The sequence below is a fragment of the Poecilia latipinna genome, unplaced genomic scaffold, assembly GCF_001443285.1.
Source record: "Poecilia latipinna isolate Pla-1442-1.1 unplaced genomic scaffold, P_latipinna-1.0 Scaffold527, whole genome shotgun sequence".
NCBI classification, from domain to species: domain Eukaryota; kingdom Metazoa; phylum Chordata; class Actinopteri; order Cyprinodontiformes; family Poeciliidae; genus Poecilia; species Poecilia latipinna.
In genome coordinates this window covers 142,438-160,646 of record NW_015113143.1, presented here as the reverse complement: position 1 = coordinate 160,646, position 18,209 = coordinate 142,438, and the positions used below count along the sequence as shown (strand labels likewise).

Below are 18,209 nucleotides of genomic sequence, written 5' to 3'. Positions count from 1 at the left end.
TGTTTCCGTTTTTTTTTTTTTTTAAAAAAAAAAACCCAACCAACCCGAAAAAAAAAAAAAAGGAAAAAAAAAAAAAAAAAAAAAAAAAAAACAAAGTCAGTGACATCAATCAGTCTTGGAAGGGTTAGAAAGCTTTTTTTTTCCAAGGCTTTGGGACTCTGGTAAACCACAGCTAACATTATGTCCGAAAAAAGACGACTTAATAAGCACCGCAGGTCTCACTTGCTTCAGCTACGGCCATGATTGATGACTCAACAATAAGAAAGAGACAGGAGCAAAATGGCATCCTTGGGAGAGTTTCAAGATAGAAAACACAAGGGGCCGCCTCACCTTTGCTCAAAAAACATCCAAAGGAATCTGGGGAACAAATATATTCTGTCGACTGCAAAGCAAAAAGTGGAACTTGTTGGTGGTGCTCATCAAAGCATTTCAGAAAAAAATATATTATACCTTCTGAAATTTGTAAATGTGACAAAAGAAAGAGCAAAAACAGAAGAAATATTCACAGCACTGTCCTTGTTTTGTTTTTTTTTGTGTATTTTCTATGGTGAGACTTCTTTTCTCACGCATTTAAACGATGACGAGAATTTGAAGTGCAGCTCTCCCACAACCCTGAAAAGCTGATTTTTTAATTCATAATATTAACTCTGGTAAGTTTTGCATAAAGTTACAACAAAGACTGAACTCTGAGGCAATCCTTTCTGACACAATTAGGGCTCCTCCATCTGCACTAAGAGCTGACCAAATAAGACGCGTCTTTCTTGTTCTGGGACTTTGAGCAGTAAGCCAATTACTTTTGAATGTAACCCTAAATTGGCCTTTTCTGAACAACTTTAAGTCTTAGACTTCATGACGACAGAGACACTCTGTTAATTCACATCAAAGTGGTTACTTTCCAATTACAGCCACAGCAATAAGCTCTGCGCCTTTCATCCCTCTCATTGTTTCCACCACGGCTAACAGCCCGAGCGCCGGCGACGGCGGGTTCAAGTCCGAGAGAGAGAGAGAGAGAGAGAAAGAGAGAGTAAAATATAATTATGACCTTTCCTCAGGCACACACCAGGTAAATGGCAGCTTAGCTGAGCGAGGAAAACACAGCTCTGTGATACACTGTTAGGCAGGGCAACGTTGGAAAAGCAACCGCTTTTCAATCACAGCGTGCGCTGGCGAATACGGACGGAAGGCGTGTGTGTGCGTGCGTGTGTGTGTGGGAATCAGTCTAAGTCAGAGAGCCATGGTTCATGGCCCTGGGAGGATGGATATGCCATTAGAGCTGGTGACACACACTCAAACCCTCATTGACTCACTATGGGAAATCAATATGGCTACAGAGCAAGGCAGCTGGATCCAGATAAAACAAGCCAGGCACACAGACACAACAGCAGCAACAACAATCATATCAGAGCCCGGAGAGGCACTCGATATCATGTAGTGTGTGCCGCCGGTGCTGCTGCAGGCCTGACCTGGACCTTCTGCCTCACGCCGCACGGTAAACGGTGCGTCTGATGCGCAACGCACACCTGCATGAGCGAAATGTCAAGAGGTTTGCACCAGCGAGAAATGATCTGAATGAATCACTTTAACCTGCACACATGTACGACGTAGCAAGTCCTTACAGTAACAGTGTGAATATCATGCACATTCATCGTCTGCAATATTAATCTGGACCTTCAAAAGTGTTTGTCTCCAGAAGACATTTGGCTGAGCTTGAGGATGTGCTGGCGCGCTTCAGGTTATGATGCTCGAACATCCAGGAGTGACAATCTGGTTCAGATGGTTGGGTTTTACCAGCATATCTAATGCGTGGGATATTCCCACCAGGGAAAACTGTTTGTTTAAATGAGCGCTACCATTTTTGAGAAGAGCAGTCAAATATCAAGTCGTTTTTATGCCAAAAGCTTGTTGGTAAAAAAAAAAAAAAAAAAAAAAAAAAAAAAGAAGGTGACGTGTTGTTTCTCTGCAACCTCCGAAGGGATATGCAGATATAAATGAGGGAATGTGTAAATACTTGAATTTACACATTCCCATAAACTCCATTCATAAACTCCTTCTAATGTGTAAATTAGGGAAAATCTAACAAATTCAAACTTCCACATCAAATTTCTGCTTTTGACATCCATTGTTGTTGCTTTATTATACGACCGTTTTTACAATGTCTCCATTTCCTGTTTGAAAGCAATTAGTGCAAACGTATTGTTAAAGGCCTAAAGTGAGTCAAAAAAATCTCACCTCCCAGGATGAGTGTGTGCAAACTCTTCACCAACATTAAAAATTGACGCGCAAAGTCAAACACTGACCGACTGTGCAGTTTTGATGGCCACAAATCGGTGATTTCCCTCCTTCCCGCAGACATAACCGAAGGCTCTGTGGTCCGTGATGTCCTTGGCGATGTAGGAGATTTCATGGACTGCATGGTGGTGTTGGAGGATCTGTGAAAGAAAACAATGAAGTATGACTTTTTGCTGTGCAGACAAAAAGTCAAATAGTTCTGTGTCTTCGTGCTCCACAAAAGCATGATGTCAGCAGAATACATAAAGTTGTAACAAATTTCACTGCAATTGCAGCTACGAGTCTCTTGGGGTATATCTTCACCCGGTTTGGACATCTAGAAATGACAATCTTTGTCCGTTCTTTGAAAGAAAAAAAATCTATAGCTTGAGCTCCTTCTTATCAAACAAGGAGAATCTGTGAACATTACTTCTCAAAGTCTTTCTACACATTTTTATTTGGATTTAGATTTAGACTTTGACTGAGCCGTTCCAGCACATGAATACGCTTTAAACTGAATTATTTGTTTGGCAAGTTGCCCTTTTGGAAATGTGAACCTTCTAGGTTTTCTTTCAGTATTACTGGAAATTTATATACACACACACATTCCCCTCAACTCTGACTTATTATGGCTATATGCAGCAAATGATCAAACCAGGTCTGTAGAAAAAAATCATAACAGAAAATAACAGATTTATATATATATATATATATATATATATATATATATATATATATATATATATATATATATATATATATATATATATATATGCCCTAAATGTTGCTTTAAAAATGCCAACTTTGCGTGATTTTGTATACAACACTTTAATGCAAAGTTAGAACTTCTAATAGGCTTTTAATGCAACTTTTAGAGCAACTTTGCATTAAAATTGTCATTATTTGCTGAATGAGACTTCATTACATCAGTCATAGACATTCATAAACTGCTTCATGTTCATGATAGGTGTTGCGTCATGTTTATGACAGTGTCAAGTCAGTCTTATGTACACCCCGTCAAATAAAGTGTTACCGGAAATGCTCACCGTGTACAAATACTTTTACAAGGAACTCCATGTTCACACCTGAGAAACTGCTAAAAAACACACAAACCTTAGCAAGCCCCCCTGAGAGTACACTCTGAACACCGACACTCGGTTAGAGACCTTGTATCCTTCACTGAATTATTTGCAGCTCTTCTGCCCTCTGCGGTTTAGTTTGGGTTGGATCTGCCAAGCTGGCATCGCCTGTGGCAGATGGCACTGTTTGTCCTGAGGACAAGGGGGGGGGGAATCAGTGACAATCACAGCTCGGCAAGCTGTCGGACTTGATCACTTCATCTGCGCCCTTGCACCCAACACACACACTCACACACATGCGTGCACAGAATTCACAGCTTAATATGCAAAGGCCCTCTGTTAAGTCACACTAAATGTCTGCTTTGTTATTGTTGTCTGCGCCAGCTGCCCGCTGCGAGGAGAGGCGCGCAGTCAACATAATGATCCTGCGGCCCTTCAGTTCATCAGAGGGGCCGGGGCTCTGTACAATCACACAACAAACACACGCATCTGCTCCCTCTGCAGTCAACCCAGAGGTGAGACGTGGCGGCGAGGAGTGACAGCAGTTTAACACGGGGGGCCGCAAACAATCACACACACACTGTAAACCCCAGCAGAGGCAGATAATCGCTGCGTGAGTCATGTCTTCTAAATTTAATAATTGGAGTAATGATTATTATTATCACCTTTGATTGACCTGAAAATGACAGCTAAGGCAGTGTGTGAAGATGCACGCAAACACACACACGCACACACACACACACACGCACACACAGCTCATTTACGGAGGTTATTGAATTATCTCTGGGTGGGCGGCGAGGTGACAAAGAGACTCTGATTCAAAGAGAGCGCACAATGAAATGACTGGATAAATTCAAACGCTCCTCTTCATCTTGGCAGCAAGTAAAGCTTAAACAGCAGAAGCGCTTCGTATGCGCAGTCAGCAGGTCGCTGGGACTTTGACGTCTTTTGAGCTGGTTTCTCAGCACGAAGGTCGCGTTATTAAAACACCAGCCCTGCGACATTCTCGGGGAGGATGGAAGTTGTTGGTTTTATGAAGCAAATCTGTTCCATTGTCATTAAACAGATGTTGAGTTTGACCTTACATCTCAAAAAAAGAGGAATACAGTCTAGGGTGGAGACCAGTGCAAGATGCATAACACACTAATTAAGAAAAACTAACCCAAATGGCACATTTAGCACATTGAACTCCACTGTTACTGTTCCCAAAGATAATTTCAACAAAGATATTTTCATTGCTGAAAAAAAAACCCAAAACCTCTCAAATAATTATTACGAGCACCTTGAAAAGTTTCTGGCTGTTTCGTATTAAACACGGGGTCAGAAAGGCATCAGCAACCAGCCTCAAATGTTTTGACGTGAAGATACTGACTTGATTACCATCATACTACACTCTCAGCATCCCTGTACATAAACTGTTGCAAAAAATACGAAAGCTTGCAAAGCCGGCGCTTATGGCTGTCCAAACAGAAGCTGAAAATGAAAGAAATTTGTGTGGACCGATTTAGATCGTGCATGCGTAGGTTTCTGACAATTTTTGTGCTTCAATCATAATAACCTGGAGAAAGAAAAAAAAACAGCAGGAAAAGGATAGAAATAAAAATAAACCAGACAATTTCATGGAGCTCCTCTGCCGCCCCCAAAAATATTCTTATTTTTATAAATTGGTGAGAACTGGTTGCATCCTGCCACATTTTATTCACCAACAGGTTCTGCTGCTGACATGCTTTGCACTGGGTGGCTGCTTGCTTCCAGAATGCTGAAGCGGTAAGTCATGTACGCATCCTGTATGTGCTTTTCATTACAAATGTCCTGCTGCTTCATTCTCAGGAAAACGGCCAACTACGCCACCATGAGGCCCTCTAGACCTCAGACGCTAAGCATGGCTGCTTTAAAGGAGCAGTGTTATGGAAAATCTACTTTTTGAGCTTTGCATCATGTTACAATGTCATTCCATCATCAAAGGCATACCTGCAGTGTTGCCTTGATTCTTTCATGCGCGTTTAAGGAACAATTGAATCTCCTACTCAGCTCCTACAGACTAGCGCTAGCAGCAATTAGCAGAGATCTGGTGGAACTGCGCATCTGCTGAGCTCGTCATAGGAACCGCTTCTCAGTGAAAAACGATTTTAAAAGCTTAACAGAGGAACGTTATGATGATGCAGTGAAGGGGGCGCTAAATTTCAAATCAAATTTCTTTTAAATCATGTTTGATATAACATAGTTACTTGATGATGCTATAAAATGACTTTCCAGGGTAGTTGGTTGCTTGCAAAGACATATACGTAAAAATTCAATAACGACTTTATGCTCTCTCTCTCTCTCTGTCTGTCTGTCCAGATACGCTGATATGGACAACAGCCCCACACGGCATCGGTGTCTCTCGGGGGGATTGTGGGCAGCGTGTCCTTGAACAGCTGCTGGTCACTGACCCAAGATTTTCTGCTCCGATGCCAGGAGTGAGGAGGGAGGAAAGGAAGCAGCGGGACACTGTCGGTCTAACCTCCCCTAACCTTCACATCCCTCTCCTGGAAAGTGACCCACTGAGGCTGCCCAGTCTCCAGCCAGCAGGCCCGGACCGTCAGAGCACTTAGCTTTGAGGTGTAATTAGTCGCTTAGTCACTCTGCTAAAATGAAGGCGAAAGAATAAAATGCACAAGACGCCGTGCAGTCAGATAACAGAAGCTGAACATTTCAGATTGTCTTGACATGCTGGGAGCGACGAACTGATCACATGACAGGAAGCCCAGGTAAGGTTGTATTAATTTAAAGGTTTTCTAACGATGCATTTCAGCCTTTCTTTTCAAGTGGGAGTTTGTGAAAAAGAAAAATAGGAAGCACAAGCTCAAAATTATACATACAGACTCAAATGTAAACACACAGCTCATTAATATGTCATCAAATGCCCCTTACTAAGTTGTACACTGTACCAGCTGTCAAGCACGGTTTCAGTCTCAGTAGTAATGTTGCATCAGTACTGCTGGGTGCACCAGCGGTGAAATAATGGAGATGTAGCACCGACTGCAGATTCTCTAACTTCACCTTAAATCAGGAGCTGGACGGGTGAAACGGAGATGTTCCAAACATGCACTGAAACTGGCTTTGGGATGGATAAAGCGGGTTAACGTTAGGGAACTACGCAGAATCTGTGTGAACTGCGCCTGACAACCAGAACCAACTTTTTATGAAAAGAAGAGACGTCACTTATCCAGATAAATTATGCCAGCAGCTTGTTGATCGCGAGACATTCTTCACGACTTCCCAAGGGATATTTAACCAAACATTAGTGGATGTGTGTGCATGCTTTTGAGATCGTAAGAATGAGTTTGACCTTGTGTTGAAAAGAGAGAATCCACAATAAATTCAAACTTAGGCACCCAATCTTTTTATTTTTCTGGGGGTTTTTTTTGAATAAGCAGGACCGCCAACTTTAACTTAGTGCACGTATGATTAGACTATAAAGATTAGATTAATCGGGTTACCCAAGTCTCTCCCCTGCGTAAGGTAACCTGATTCTGAGCAGCGTGACAACTGACAGCGAAAGGCAAACGTTTTCCTTGACTCAGTGTGAAGCCAACACACGGAGCAAAATGACGGAAGTTTAAAAGCTGCAAAAAGCTTTTTAAAGATGAAACAGTTTTTCTACAGCATGTCTGTGTTAATTTTTGCCAAGAAAGAGGTGAAGGCTTTTAGAAGTTGCTCTTTTTAATGCTTTGACCCATTTAGCCTTCAAATGCTGGATTTGGAACCGTAAAGGTAATGACTGACATTCTCTAAGGAACAACAACGGAGAACATTGATTTAGTCGTTCCAGCTGCTCTAAAATACATAACATGAGCTTAAAATATCAACTCAGCAATGACTTTGGCTTTATTAGAAATGGTCCGACTACTGTCACATATCCATCTGTCCATCATTTATACCCGCTCGTCCTTGCAGGGTGGAAGGGGAGGGGCTGGGTCTTATAGCCAGAGGGTCATTGAAGGAGAGGTGGGGTCCACCCTGGACAGGTCGCCAGTCCGTCACACAGCACCAGATAAAAATAATTAACGACCGCTCATCGCCGAAAGGCAAGAAGGAATTACTTGAAGAGTCATCCTGGTCTTTTTAAAGAGCTATCGGAACGGGCTAAATCAGAATCTGCACATCAAAGTTTTTTTTTTTTTCTCTTAAGATCAGAAATCAACCTCACAAGTGATGGGTTACTTCATCTGCATTTTTGTTTTTAAATGATGTGACTGAATGAACCAGACGTATCTAATCTTTGTGACTCACGAGATTCAGCCCTCGACTCCTGACATGAAGGTGTGTCCTTCCTGTGCTTGGCGCCAGAGGCTGGTGAGGCCAGCGGCTGCACGTGTGTGTGTGTGTGTGTGTGTGTGTGTGTGTGTGTGTGTGTGTGAGAGCGTGTTTATCGAGATAGAGGCCGACCCGAAAGAGAGATGTGCCGACCTGCTCTCTCTGAGATTAATGTCTCCACCTCTTTTTCTTCTACATCTCGAACAACACTCCCCTCCATCCTGCGCGTGACCTTCCCTCCTTCGATGGTGGAGGGGGGGAGGAGAGGGGGAGGGGGGCGGGGGACTCATCTATTCCTTCACCTGCACATCCATCCATCCTCCCATCCGGGTGACGGATGCATGCTGAGGGCGTGGCGGGGGGGGGGGTTGAGATCGTCGAGATCCATGAACCTAGGCAGAGTCATTCTCTCCGTCTTCCTCTCTTTCCTTGGCATAAGGAGCGGTTGAAGGACTGATAGTGACGACTGCATATCTTTAAAGTTAATATTAATGCGAGGAGACAGAGGACAAGGTCTCCCTGAAGAGAGCTTCACTCTGACATATGCTCCCTGATTCCCTACCTATCTCTCTAACTCTGTTTCAGTCCATCTCTGTCCCTCCATCGCACCCCCTCCCTCCTCTATCAATCTTTTCCACATCCTCGTTTCCTCTTATCGTTTCACCCAACCCTGCTTCTTTTGCTCTCTCCCCCACTTTGCTCCTTCGGCTTTTTACCCAGTTTTTTTTTTTTTTTTTTTTTTAGTATCTATTGTTTTATTTTCTTTATCACTCTGTGTCATCATAGAAATGTTGACGCGTCAAGGAGGGGTGAGGGACGCGACTTTATGAGGGCTGTAAAACGAGGTTTGAAGGTGAACGACGGGCAAACACACACGCACGCACGCGCACACACATGTGCAACGCGGACGACGTCCGACTCACGCTGGGGGTGTAAATCTGGCAGCTAAACGCCAGGTGTTGAGCTGCGGCTCAGACCGACCAGACAGCACGCCACGCACATTTATACGACACAGATGTTGAATTATGCTATAGAAATAAGGATGTTTTCCTCCAGCTGCCACAAAAAAAAAAAAAAAAAAAACAAGCAAACACTGAAAATCTTAACAGGCTTCCAGAGTAAGCTGTGCCAAACACCTTAAAATTAATTTCTCTCCCATGTATCTCAATCACCAGCACTAAAAGAAGGAAAACTGGCTTGTTTAGTGACATGAGACACACACACTTGGGGATCGGGGTGGAGGGGCGCGTTATATTTCTTGCTCAAGGATACATTACCAGGTATAGCCGGGTTGGGTATTGAGCCTCAATAAAAGCTGTCAGTGGATCCTTGGGTAGGAAAATTTAAAAAGAAATCACCCGGCACTTCTGGCCACTTTCCTCGGAGCTGCAAGCACACTCAATCTGCAACAGCATTTAATAACTGACTTGTGAGCTCTCTCCACGGACTGCCCTCTATTTATGACTGCCACTGTTGGTGTAAATCTCCAAGTTGTCAAGATGTCTGACAGAAGCCAAGAAAATCTCCTTTTTATTGTGCTTTTGCTGGGATTTAAGGTATTTTTGTAGCTCCCATTAGGCAGAGGGAGAAAGGTGACTGATGGCAAACTGTGAGGTAAATAAGATAACTTTGTAAATGGAGGGGAATGGCAGGGGGGAAGGGGGTACAAATGGTTTTAAAAAGTTGCATCCATTCATTCCTCCATTGTCCCCTCATTTACCCGAGTTTTGCGGGTGTAACAGACTCAAGAGGGATTCAAGAAGCGACATGCCAGCAGGTTACCAGTGGCACAAGCACTGGAAAGCCTTTAAAGGGGTCCAGGAAGCCATCTTGGCAGAGATCAATTCCCCTTTAACTGACTTGTTTCAAGTCAGGAGAGCAATCCCCGTCAAGTCCCGCCCAGATGAGGGAGCGCCTCACCCTATCTCTACGGTTTGAGTCCAGCCAAATATGGAGAATGAGTGTTCCAGCGACTTGTACATTCGTTGCAACATTCTTTTGTCTTAGCAGAGCAGAACCAACGATACTGCAGAATACAACCCAATCCGACGACCCATCTCTCGCTCCATCCTACAAGATACCTGCAGTCCTCAGCTTGAGGCAGAGACTGACCCCTGACCTGAAGTGGGGTTGCAGAAAAGTAAAACCACAACAGTTTTTCGTGAAGCACAGAGTAATTCTCACTGCCAGTCCGTTGATTGAAATTCAGCTCCTATGACAGGAAGGTTCCCTTATTAACATGACAGATAAAATGTGGATGTTTGGGAATAGATGCCCAAATTGTTTTCTGTAACTATGAAGAAGTGTTCCTCAATTCGTCTCGCCCAACAATGTTTCACACTAAAGTTCACGAGCAGCATGTCTGTTAGCCAGCAAACAGACCAACTAAAAAACCAGCTAACAGCTCATTTAACTTTAAGTTTTACTTTAAAAAGAGCAGGGTGGCAAAAACACATATCATCCTCCCCCTCTGTTCTAACACCATTCAGCAAAATCCATACCAAAAACCGGCACTGGGCTCCGTGCCTCGTTGTTGGAAGCGCCGAAATTAAACATACGATGAAGTCAGGACAGATCCCATTGGTCAGCCAGGAAAACAGCCAAGTAAGATGGAAAACGCATAATCCTGGAGCACAATATGAAACCAGTGTTGTCGCTGTTTGCAAAAAGGCATACAATGGGATAGCCATGTTCTCTCATCTACTACAGCCTTGTTCTCAGGGTTTCAATTAGGGCCTCCTGATTTCCCCGGGGGACACTCCCTTTCATGGAGAGGCCTCATTAACAGAAGAAACACAAATACATGCACACACAGCAGGGCTGCGCGCGGCGGTGCTCACACATATAAACAGACCCGCGTCTCCTTCAGAGCTTACCCCCGTCTTCTCATCAAAGATCTTGATCCCTCCAAAGGAAACGGTTAGAAACACCTTCTGCTTGTGTTCTCCTTTAGACCGCGCTGCAGCAGCTACACCCTGCGGACGAGACACAGACACACACACACACACACACACGATGCAAAACAATCGCATTAGGAGCAGAAATGAAATACATGAAGAGTGGAAAGGGAATGCACGTAAGTAGAGTCTCTGAGTAAAAGATTGTTCTCTTGGTGGATTACTCCTCAGTATTGGTAACAAGCCACACATGGTGGCATCAGTTTAGGATGAGACAATTTACAGCCACAAACAGACATTTCACCAACATGTTTAGCAGAAGATTATGCAACACTAAGTAGGCTAAATGTCTGGAAATTATGGCAGACATGTCGCTTCTGCACATGCTAGAATTACTCCACCAAGCAAGTAACGTAAAGCTGCCGTCACACCGTTTCTTATCTTGCCGTACCTAGAGTGCATTTTACAAAGGTCTAAATGTGAAGAAATGAAGCACATTTTTCAAAACATCAAGTCCTGTCACATCTGTTTGGTATGCGTTTGCATAAATTAGAATGTTATAGAATATTTTTTTATTTAACCATTATTTTATCAGAAAGTCCCTTGAGATAAAGTCTCTTTTTGAGGGAGACTTGGCCAAGAAGCACAACAGAACAAAGCGTAGTTTTCTACTGTGTCTGGACCAAGTAGGTTACTTTTGCCATGATGTCATAATGTCATATTCCAAACGCCTCTTTTCTTAATGATCATCTAGGGAAGAAAGATTACATAAGTCTATATACAGTCTACAACTGCCCCCAAGTGGTGAAATAATAATTAACAAAATGAATCAGAAAGTAATAGCTGCCCTGCCCTGATGGAGGATGCATTTCAAACATTTGGCATGGAGAGGTGAGTGATTCAGAGTGTAGACTCATCTGACCTTGGATAACGTTTTAGGTCAGTACTGCAACTTTTGAGCAGCGCAATTTTTTTGAAACATCCCAAAAGGTCTGCTATGCACACTCACTCTCAAATGTTTTTAACATAGTTTTAAGCAAAACTTAAAATGCTTTCTTGCGTGTTTGATTTATTCAGCAAAGAAAAACAAATATTCCTCATTTATATTTGCCACCCACACCCTGACTGCAAAGTCTAATTTTAAGTTATGCACACATGTTGAAATACTGAAGAAAATATACGCACATTTCTATAACCTGCGAAGGACGTCTTGCGTTGTTTTGTTTAGGTCCACAGACATATTCCTAAGCTTAAATGTGAACAATAACTTAGCACAAATTGAAATGTGTCAACATTAGCGGTGTGACGGTGCAGGTCTTTCAGTTCAGCACTCAGCCGTCCTAAATCAATACAGCCATATTAAATATACACGTATGCACAATGTTTGTGCCTGAACTCTTTGTTCCACTAAGCAGTTTTAAAAGTGGCACCAAAACAAAGTAGAGAAGTCTTCCACTAAAGTCTGCCACATTTTCACAACGCACCTTAAAATGCACTCGAACTTTATGATTTTATTTAATATTCGAATAATTCTCTCCTGACATAGAAACTTGATTTTTCCAGTGAGATTTATCCTGTTTAAATAAAAGTCCAAGTAAATAAATAAAAATTGAGAAAGAAAGGCAGACCAAACCAAAGTTAGCCTTTGATTCATAACTCTTAATTACTCACTTAAAATAATGTTAAGCCAAAAGTAAAACACTGGTGCACAGAGAAATAGGCTGAAGTCCAAATCCAGCTGCCTGCAGTTTTCAACCAGCACTGAACACCACGGAGGTTTCTGCAGAGGGATTTTCTCCAACAACTGCGCTTCTATGGTGCATTCAATTGCTGCTCCTACAACGGATCATCTCCAGATAAACACTTCCAAAGTAACTTGCACAGCATTTTACATACATATGACATCAAAGTATGGTTTATCTTAGGCGATAAGTTGATTTTATCGATGAATCAAATGTTTTTTTTTCCCTTCAGTTAAATTTTGCAATGCACTCCCCTGGGTTGTTATATTTCAGTATGATGTCAATGATATCAAAAGGAAACTATGTTGTTCGTCGAGCATCTTATGACGTCCTTTAGGTAAAGTCACATCTTTATTCTGCTGATTATTTGTTTGTTTGGTGCCAACATTTCCCGTTTCAAGGTCAACTCTGGACGCAGCGATTTTTCTGCAGACCTACTATTTTTGTACGTTGAAGGTCTGATTTCCTGAGAGGCTTGGTCCAGAACAGTTTGTGACATCTGACTACACAGATTAATGAGTGGTTTGCGCCCTATGAACCTCTGGACTGGATATGATTCATTGGTGTCTATGTAGATGTCAGAAATTAAGTCAAGACAACTATTCTGGTCAAAAATAATACCTACTGATCAAACATACGGTTGATATGTACTGTATGTTAGAAATGCTACAGTCTGTCATTTTAGTTTAACAAGGTTTTGAAGAGTTCAATTGGATTTTAATTATCAAAGCAGCTCAATAGATTTTTTTTTAAAGTACTGGAAGTCTTATTATGCACATGATACACATCTTTTAGAGCAGTCAAATAATATGAAGATGGAAAACGTTCCATCACGACGCAACTTCTGAAAAACGGAAAGAAAGTCCAGTATCAGAACGGATTTTACTTTCATGTTGATCTGCAATGTTTAATCGCAAAAAGAGGAGAAGAAAAGGGTGGAACGAGAACAGAGAACCGGAGGAGCTGAACGAGGCTCAGGAGGAGCCACGTGAAATAAGAGGCGCAGAGACGAGAGTAAAAGAGTTGATGGATTTCCTGTCGGAATAAATGAGAAGGAGGGATCCCCGTTTGATCAATGAGCTGTCTGTCCGCTTCTCACCCTTATAGGTGTCCACTCCACGCAAAACAAAACACAAATGTAATTTTCTCTACTTAATTTCCACTGGCAGCATGACTTAAGGATAATTAATAATGAATGAGCCGCTCCTCGCCTTATATCTTTGACAAAAAAGAAAAAACAAACAAACAAGGATTTGTTTAAATATGCGGCTATTTTTAACACGAGTTTCTTCATGCTGCAAAATTCAATCAATTTTTATTTTTCATAAACGGCGCTCTTTTTTCCCCATGAATTATAATAAAGTAGCCAATCTGCTGTCATCTTCATCTTCACTCACCTGCCTCCTACCCATCATCTAAATGATCCCTCTTCCTGTACGACTTCTCTTCTTTGTTAACTGCCCCATCTGTCTGACTCCCCCTCTAATTGTTCCTGTCCTGCCAAATGAGACATTCACCCCAATCCCCTTCTCATCCATATGGCTAACCTCCTCACTTCCTCCTGCACCCATCATCATCATGCCTATAAATTAAAGCGTGCACACTTTTTTTTTTCCCTCCTATCTTTGTACTTGAACTTTTCTCCCCTGGAAATTTGCATATGGGGAAAAAAAAAAAAAAGCAGGCAAACTCTGCATGCATGACTATATACGAAGGCGCGCTTATGCTGTGATCTATTAAACATGCATATTTAAATGTTCAACACTAGAATATGCATGAAAATGAACTCTTTATGGACCAAAAAAAAAAAAAAAAAAAAAAAATTAAAACCCCCGGTGTTTTTTTGAGGTTTTGAGAGCGCGGGAACTCCGTTTGGCCTGAGGCGATCCATGCTGCGTCGTTTCTCCAGATTCTTCTTTTTTTTCTTGTCATTTTTAAATTATCATGCAAATTTAAAGTTTCCAGACTGTGTCCACGCAAATCTCTTGTTTGTTTGCAACAGCAGAGAAATAAAAGGAAAGGGGAGCGTGTTGTTACCTTGAGCTTCATCATTGAGTCCTGGCAGAGCTTGTCTCCGCGGGCGGCGGTGACCTCGTCCAGGCCGATGAGTTTGGCCTTGTAGCGGACGCCATCGCCCTTAAAACGCCTGATGAGAGCTGCCTCGCTGCGATCCTGCCCTGCAGACACAAACCACACACACACGCACATGCACGCACACGCGCACACACACACTGCAGTCAACAGTGCAGCTTCCAGTCAAGGACCTCAATCTACCTCGGACCAGCACTATTACCTCAGGGACATCAATCAAGTGGCCAACAAAAAGGCTTGAAACTGTAATTCTTTATGGGAGAAAAAAACAAAAACAAAACACAAAAGTAAAAGTCAAAGCTAAAGATTTAACAACATCTTGTTTCGGGACTAACTCAGAAGTGATCGTGTTGAAATTGGTCAAGACACTAAGCGGATGTGCCCGTATTGTTCAGGAGGAACAACGTCGAAACTCAAAATAATGGTGTGACATTTTGCTCTTATCTCCCCGGTCTGCTGCAGTTCTTCCTCTCTCCTCTTCTTCTATTGTGCTCCCGATTGCCGACACGGTGCGAATGCATTAGTGCGTGTCAGCCGTGGCGTGAATGTGTTGACCTTGCTCTTGTCCAGGAAGTCTCTGTGTTATCTCCTGTGTTCCTTCTCGCACACACAATATAAGGCGCGGGCAGAGCGGCTACTCGTGAGGCTAAACTCTCGCTCCCTTTGTGTCACGCTGTCACCATTCTTCTCCGGACCATTTGTTTTTTTTCTGCCTCCGAGATGCCGTGGGTGAGCAGTTCATCAATGCTTTTCCCGTCCGGAGGAGCACCAGCTCGTCTCTCCTGGTCGACTCCTCGTCGTGTGTCGTGTGAATGCAGCACGGGGGGGAAAAGGAGTGTGAGGGCGAGAGCGAGAGGCGTAATGATAATGCAGCAAATTCAGATAATATATAGAGGCATTAGTTCTGTACTCTGTATCAGCGTGACTCTTTGGAAGGTCAGACTCGGAGTGATGGAGAGATCCCACTCCTCCTTTTCTCACTCTTTCACACTCCCTCCATTCACACAAAGTCCCCGAAGCACCGCAGTGTAAGACGAATGAGGCTTTAGATCCAGGAGGGGGGAATGCCGCGTTTCACAGCGCTACTTAATCATAGTTGCCCACCGCTAATTACTTTATGTCTGCGTTACTTGCTTACTTATCCAACTTTAAATCTGCATCAGCGTCACACGATGTGAATCGTATTTACAGCAATTTGTGTGTGTGAACAATGGGTGGGCATTTATCTCACCGTTTATCATCTATCGTGATAAATTTCATATTAGGATAAGAATTCTGACTCATCGTTATCGCGATAAATTCCAAATAACGATGTCAAACACCCAAAGCTCTCCACATTGGATTACTTGTTTCACTACTTTCTCCACCATTTACTCAATAAAAGCATCAATAAATATCAAGAAGTTTAAAAAATATGCAGGTTAGTGATACAAATCACACTTCTTAAAGAAGAGTTTTGTGTTTGTGGGAATGTGACTGCTGTGTCATGCAGTCAAAGCCATAAAAGTATTTTTTTAATCGTTTTTTAAGTCCGTATCGCCCAAATCCACTGTGTTCAGTACTCAGAAATCCAGTCTTTACACCGCTACCAAGAAGAAGAACCAACAGTTCGCGCTACCAAAAACACTCTTCAGTGTGGAAGTTGTTCCTTAACAAAAATGAATAAGAAATAGCTACTTTTGTTTTTTGGTGAACTGTCTAAATAGAAGTGATTTAAGTCAGAATCTGTTTTAAAGGAAACTGTATTTTCTACTGAATAACGTCGGCTTTTAATTGGGAATGCTTCGCTGGCCTAAATCCAACTTTAGAAGTTACAATGAAGGCTGAATTCACTACAGCAAATTTGTTTGTGTTTTATCCATGTGAGCTTTTGACCTAATGTTCTTAATTGAACATGTTGGCGCATTTTGAAATGTTTGCATTGTTTAGGAAATCTGAAAAGCAAGGATTAACGCTCTGCAAATGCTTCTGTTTTAGTCATGCTAACTGTGCTAATTGTGCTAATCACTAAAATGAAATCAACTTTTACTGTGACATTTTTCGAGTTATGTGGTTTCGGGAACTGTCGGTTTGATGGGACAACCCTCGACCCCTTTGCCCCACTGCCCGACTGCACCAAGACCTCGGGAGGGTTAAAGAGAAATCTGAATCACCCAAGGTCAATCCTCTCTAAAAGATTAGAGATCAGAAATTAAACACAAAATTCTGATCGGTGCATCTCCATTTAAAGTTTTGGTCTCATATAAGGGAAAACTTGTAAAGGAAACAGTTTTCCCCATTGATAAAAAAAAAAAAAAAAAGAAAATCCTGCACACAGACACTGTGTATGAACTCGCAGTGCTGACTCACTAAAGAGACGGACTCAGCCACAGCCATACTTTCAGTAATTCATCACTGCCTCAAAACCCTAAGAGACAAGGCAGCTAAAGAATTTCTGCCCTTGTTTTGTAGAGAACGTGTCGCCTCAGTGGGGATTCGGATGAATGGAGGCGTTTTAATCACCAGGCTGTTCTGCTTCCATTTCATTTAGAAATGTCCCACAAACTGACAAGTTTAGGAAATGTACTCATCAACAACCCTGTTGAATGTTAACGCAGAGTTGCTTCGACAACTCCTCCAAACTCGTCCTTTCTTCTCGTGGAATGAACAACATGAAATGTGTTTCCTGCTACAAAGTCTTGAGATGCCAATTCATAATTCCTTCACATTAAAACATGAGACACTTCTGAGAAGCTGGGTGCTCTTAATCCATGTGCTTGGAAACCGACTTGGGAAGTTTTACCAAACATATGTGGAAATGTAATGCTTCATGTTGAACATTAAGGTTTCATTACCCCAAAAACAGCAAATAGGACACTTTAAAAAAAACAGATTTTGCTTATATTTAGTTACCACAACTGTGTTTTGTTGAGGTTAGAGTGAGTTTTAGCTTGTGTTGCCACTAAAACGCTGTGCAAAACTTTCATAAAAACATGAAATGCTTCTGTCAAGGCAACATTATCAGCATGAATAATTAGCGTCACAGCGTCTCTCTATGTCATGGTTACAATATGTTCACAAAATTGAAACGTCTCATGTAAAACACAGACCTGCTTCTGAAATTACTCTATTGAGGAAATAATGTCTTTCTGTGGATTGCTAAACCTCAAATTAAGTATTTTGCATATATTGAGGAAGAAAATCTACTTAAATTATAGAGCTTTGTAGATCTAAATTGTACAAAACTGCATTGTATTACTAGAAATTTGTGGAAAAAGTACCATCTGCTGAAAACTGATGGAGGAAATGGAAAAAGGTGATTGGCTAGACTTCTGATTTGCACATAATGTTGTGAAAAATGATGGTTAGAGTACCAGGGATATGTTATGGGGTTGAGGACGTCGCAAGTGTTCAGCAAACAGAACACCAAACACCACGACACGGACCAAAGGTCTACACCGAGTGAAAACATCCAGACGTATTGAAGCTCAACTGAGCAGAAGCTGACAACCAAACCGAAAAATAGGGGGAAATTACCGGATGCACAGATCTATTGCTATTATAAATCTGGCGTAAATGTAAAGCAGAGTGCCCATGCTTAAACAGCTGCAATAAATGGAGAAAATTGCATTTGTAAATTTCCCCCTGGGTCTTTGATTTAAATGACTGAATTTATCGTTTTAAAAAAAAAAAAAAAAAAAGGGACAAATAAAAAAAAAAAAAAAAAAAAAAAGGATACATTTCTCTCCCCTGTTTGTAGAACCCCACAGTGTGCAGGGAGCAGAGTTTATCTGTCACTTCAGGGGAGCGGATCTGTGTGAGTGTTAAACAACTCTAGATGTGTCCAGCTGCTT

At 42.0% G+C, this 18,209-nt stretch overlaps 1 protein-coding gene across 9 annotated transcripts in view; it reads right to left on the bottom strand.

The window, feature by feature from the left end:
* The window catches only part of dab1a (DAB adaptor protein 1a), a 130,692-nt gene that overhangs the window by 37,469 nt on the left and 75,014 nt on the right, over positions 1–18,209 (bottom strand). For all 9 annotated transcript variants that reach the window (XM_015040791.1, XM_015040796.1, XM_015040795.1 and 6 more), the window contains 3 exons: positions 14,323–14,462; positions 10,523–10,621; positions 2,298–2,429 (listed from right to left, as the gene is read on the bottom strand). In XM_015040791.1, coding sequence (XP_014896277.1) covers positions 2,298–2,429; positions 10,523–10,621; positions 14,323–14,462 — 371 coding nt within the window. The remainder of the gene's footprint in view (positions 1–2,297; positions 2,430–10,522; positions 10,622–14,322; positions 14,463–18,209) is intronic.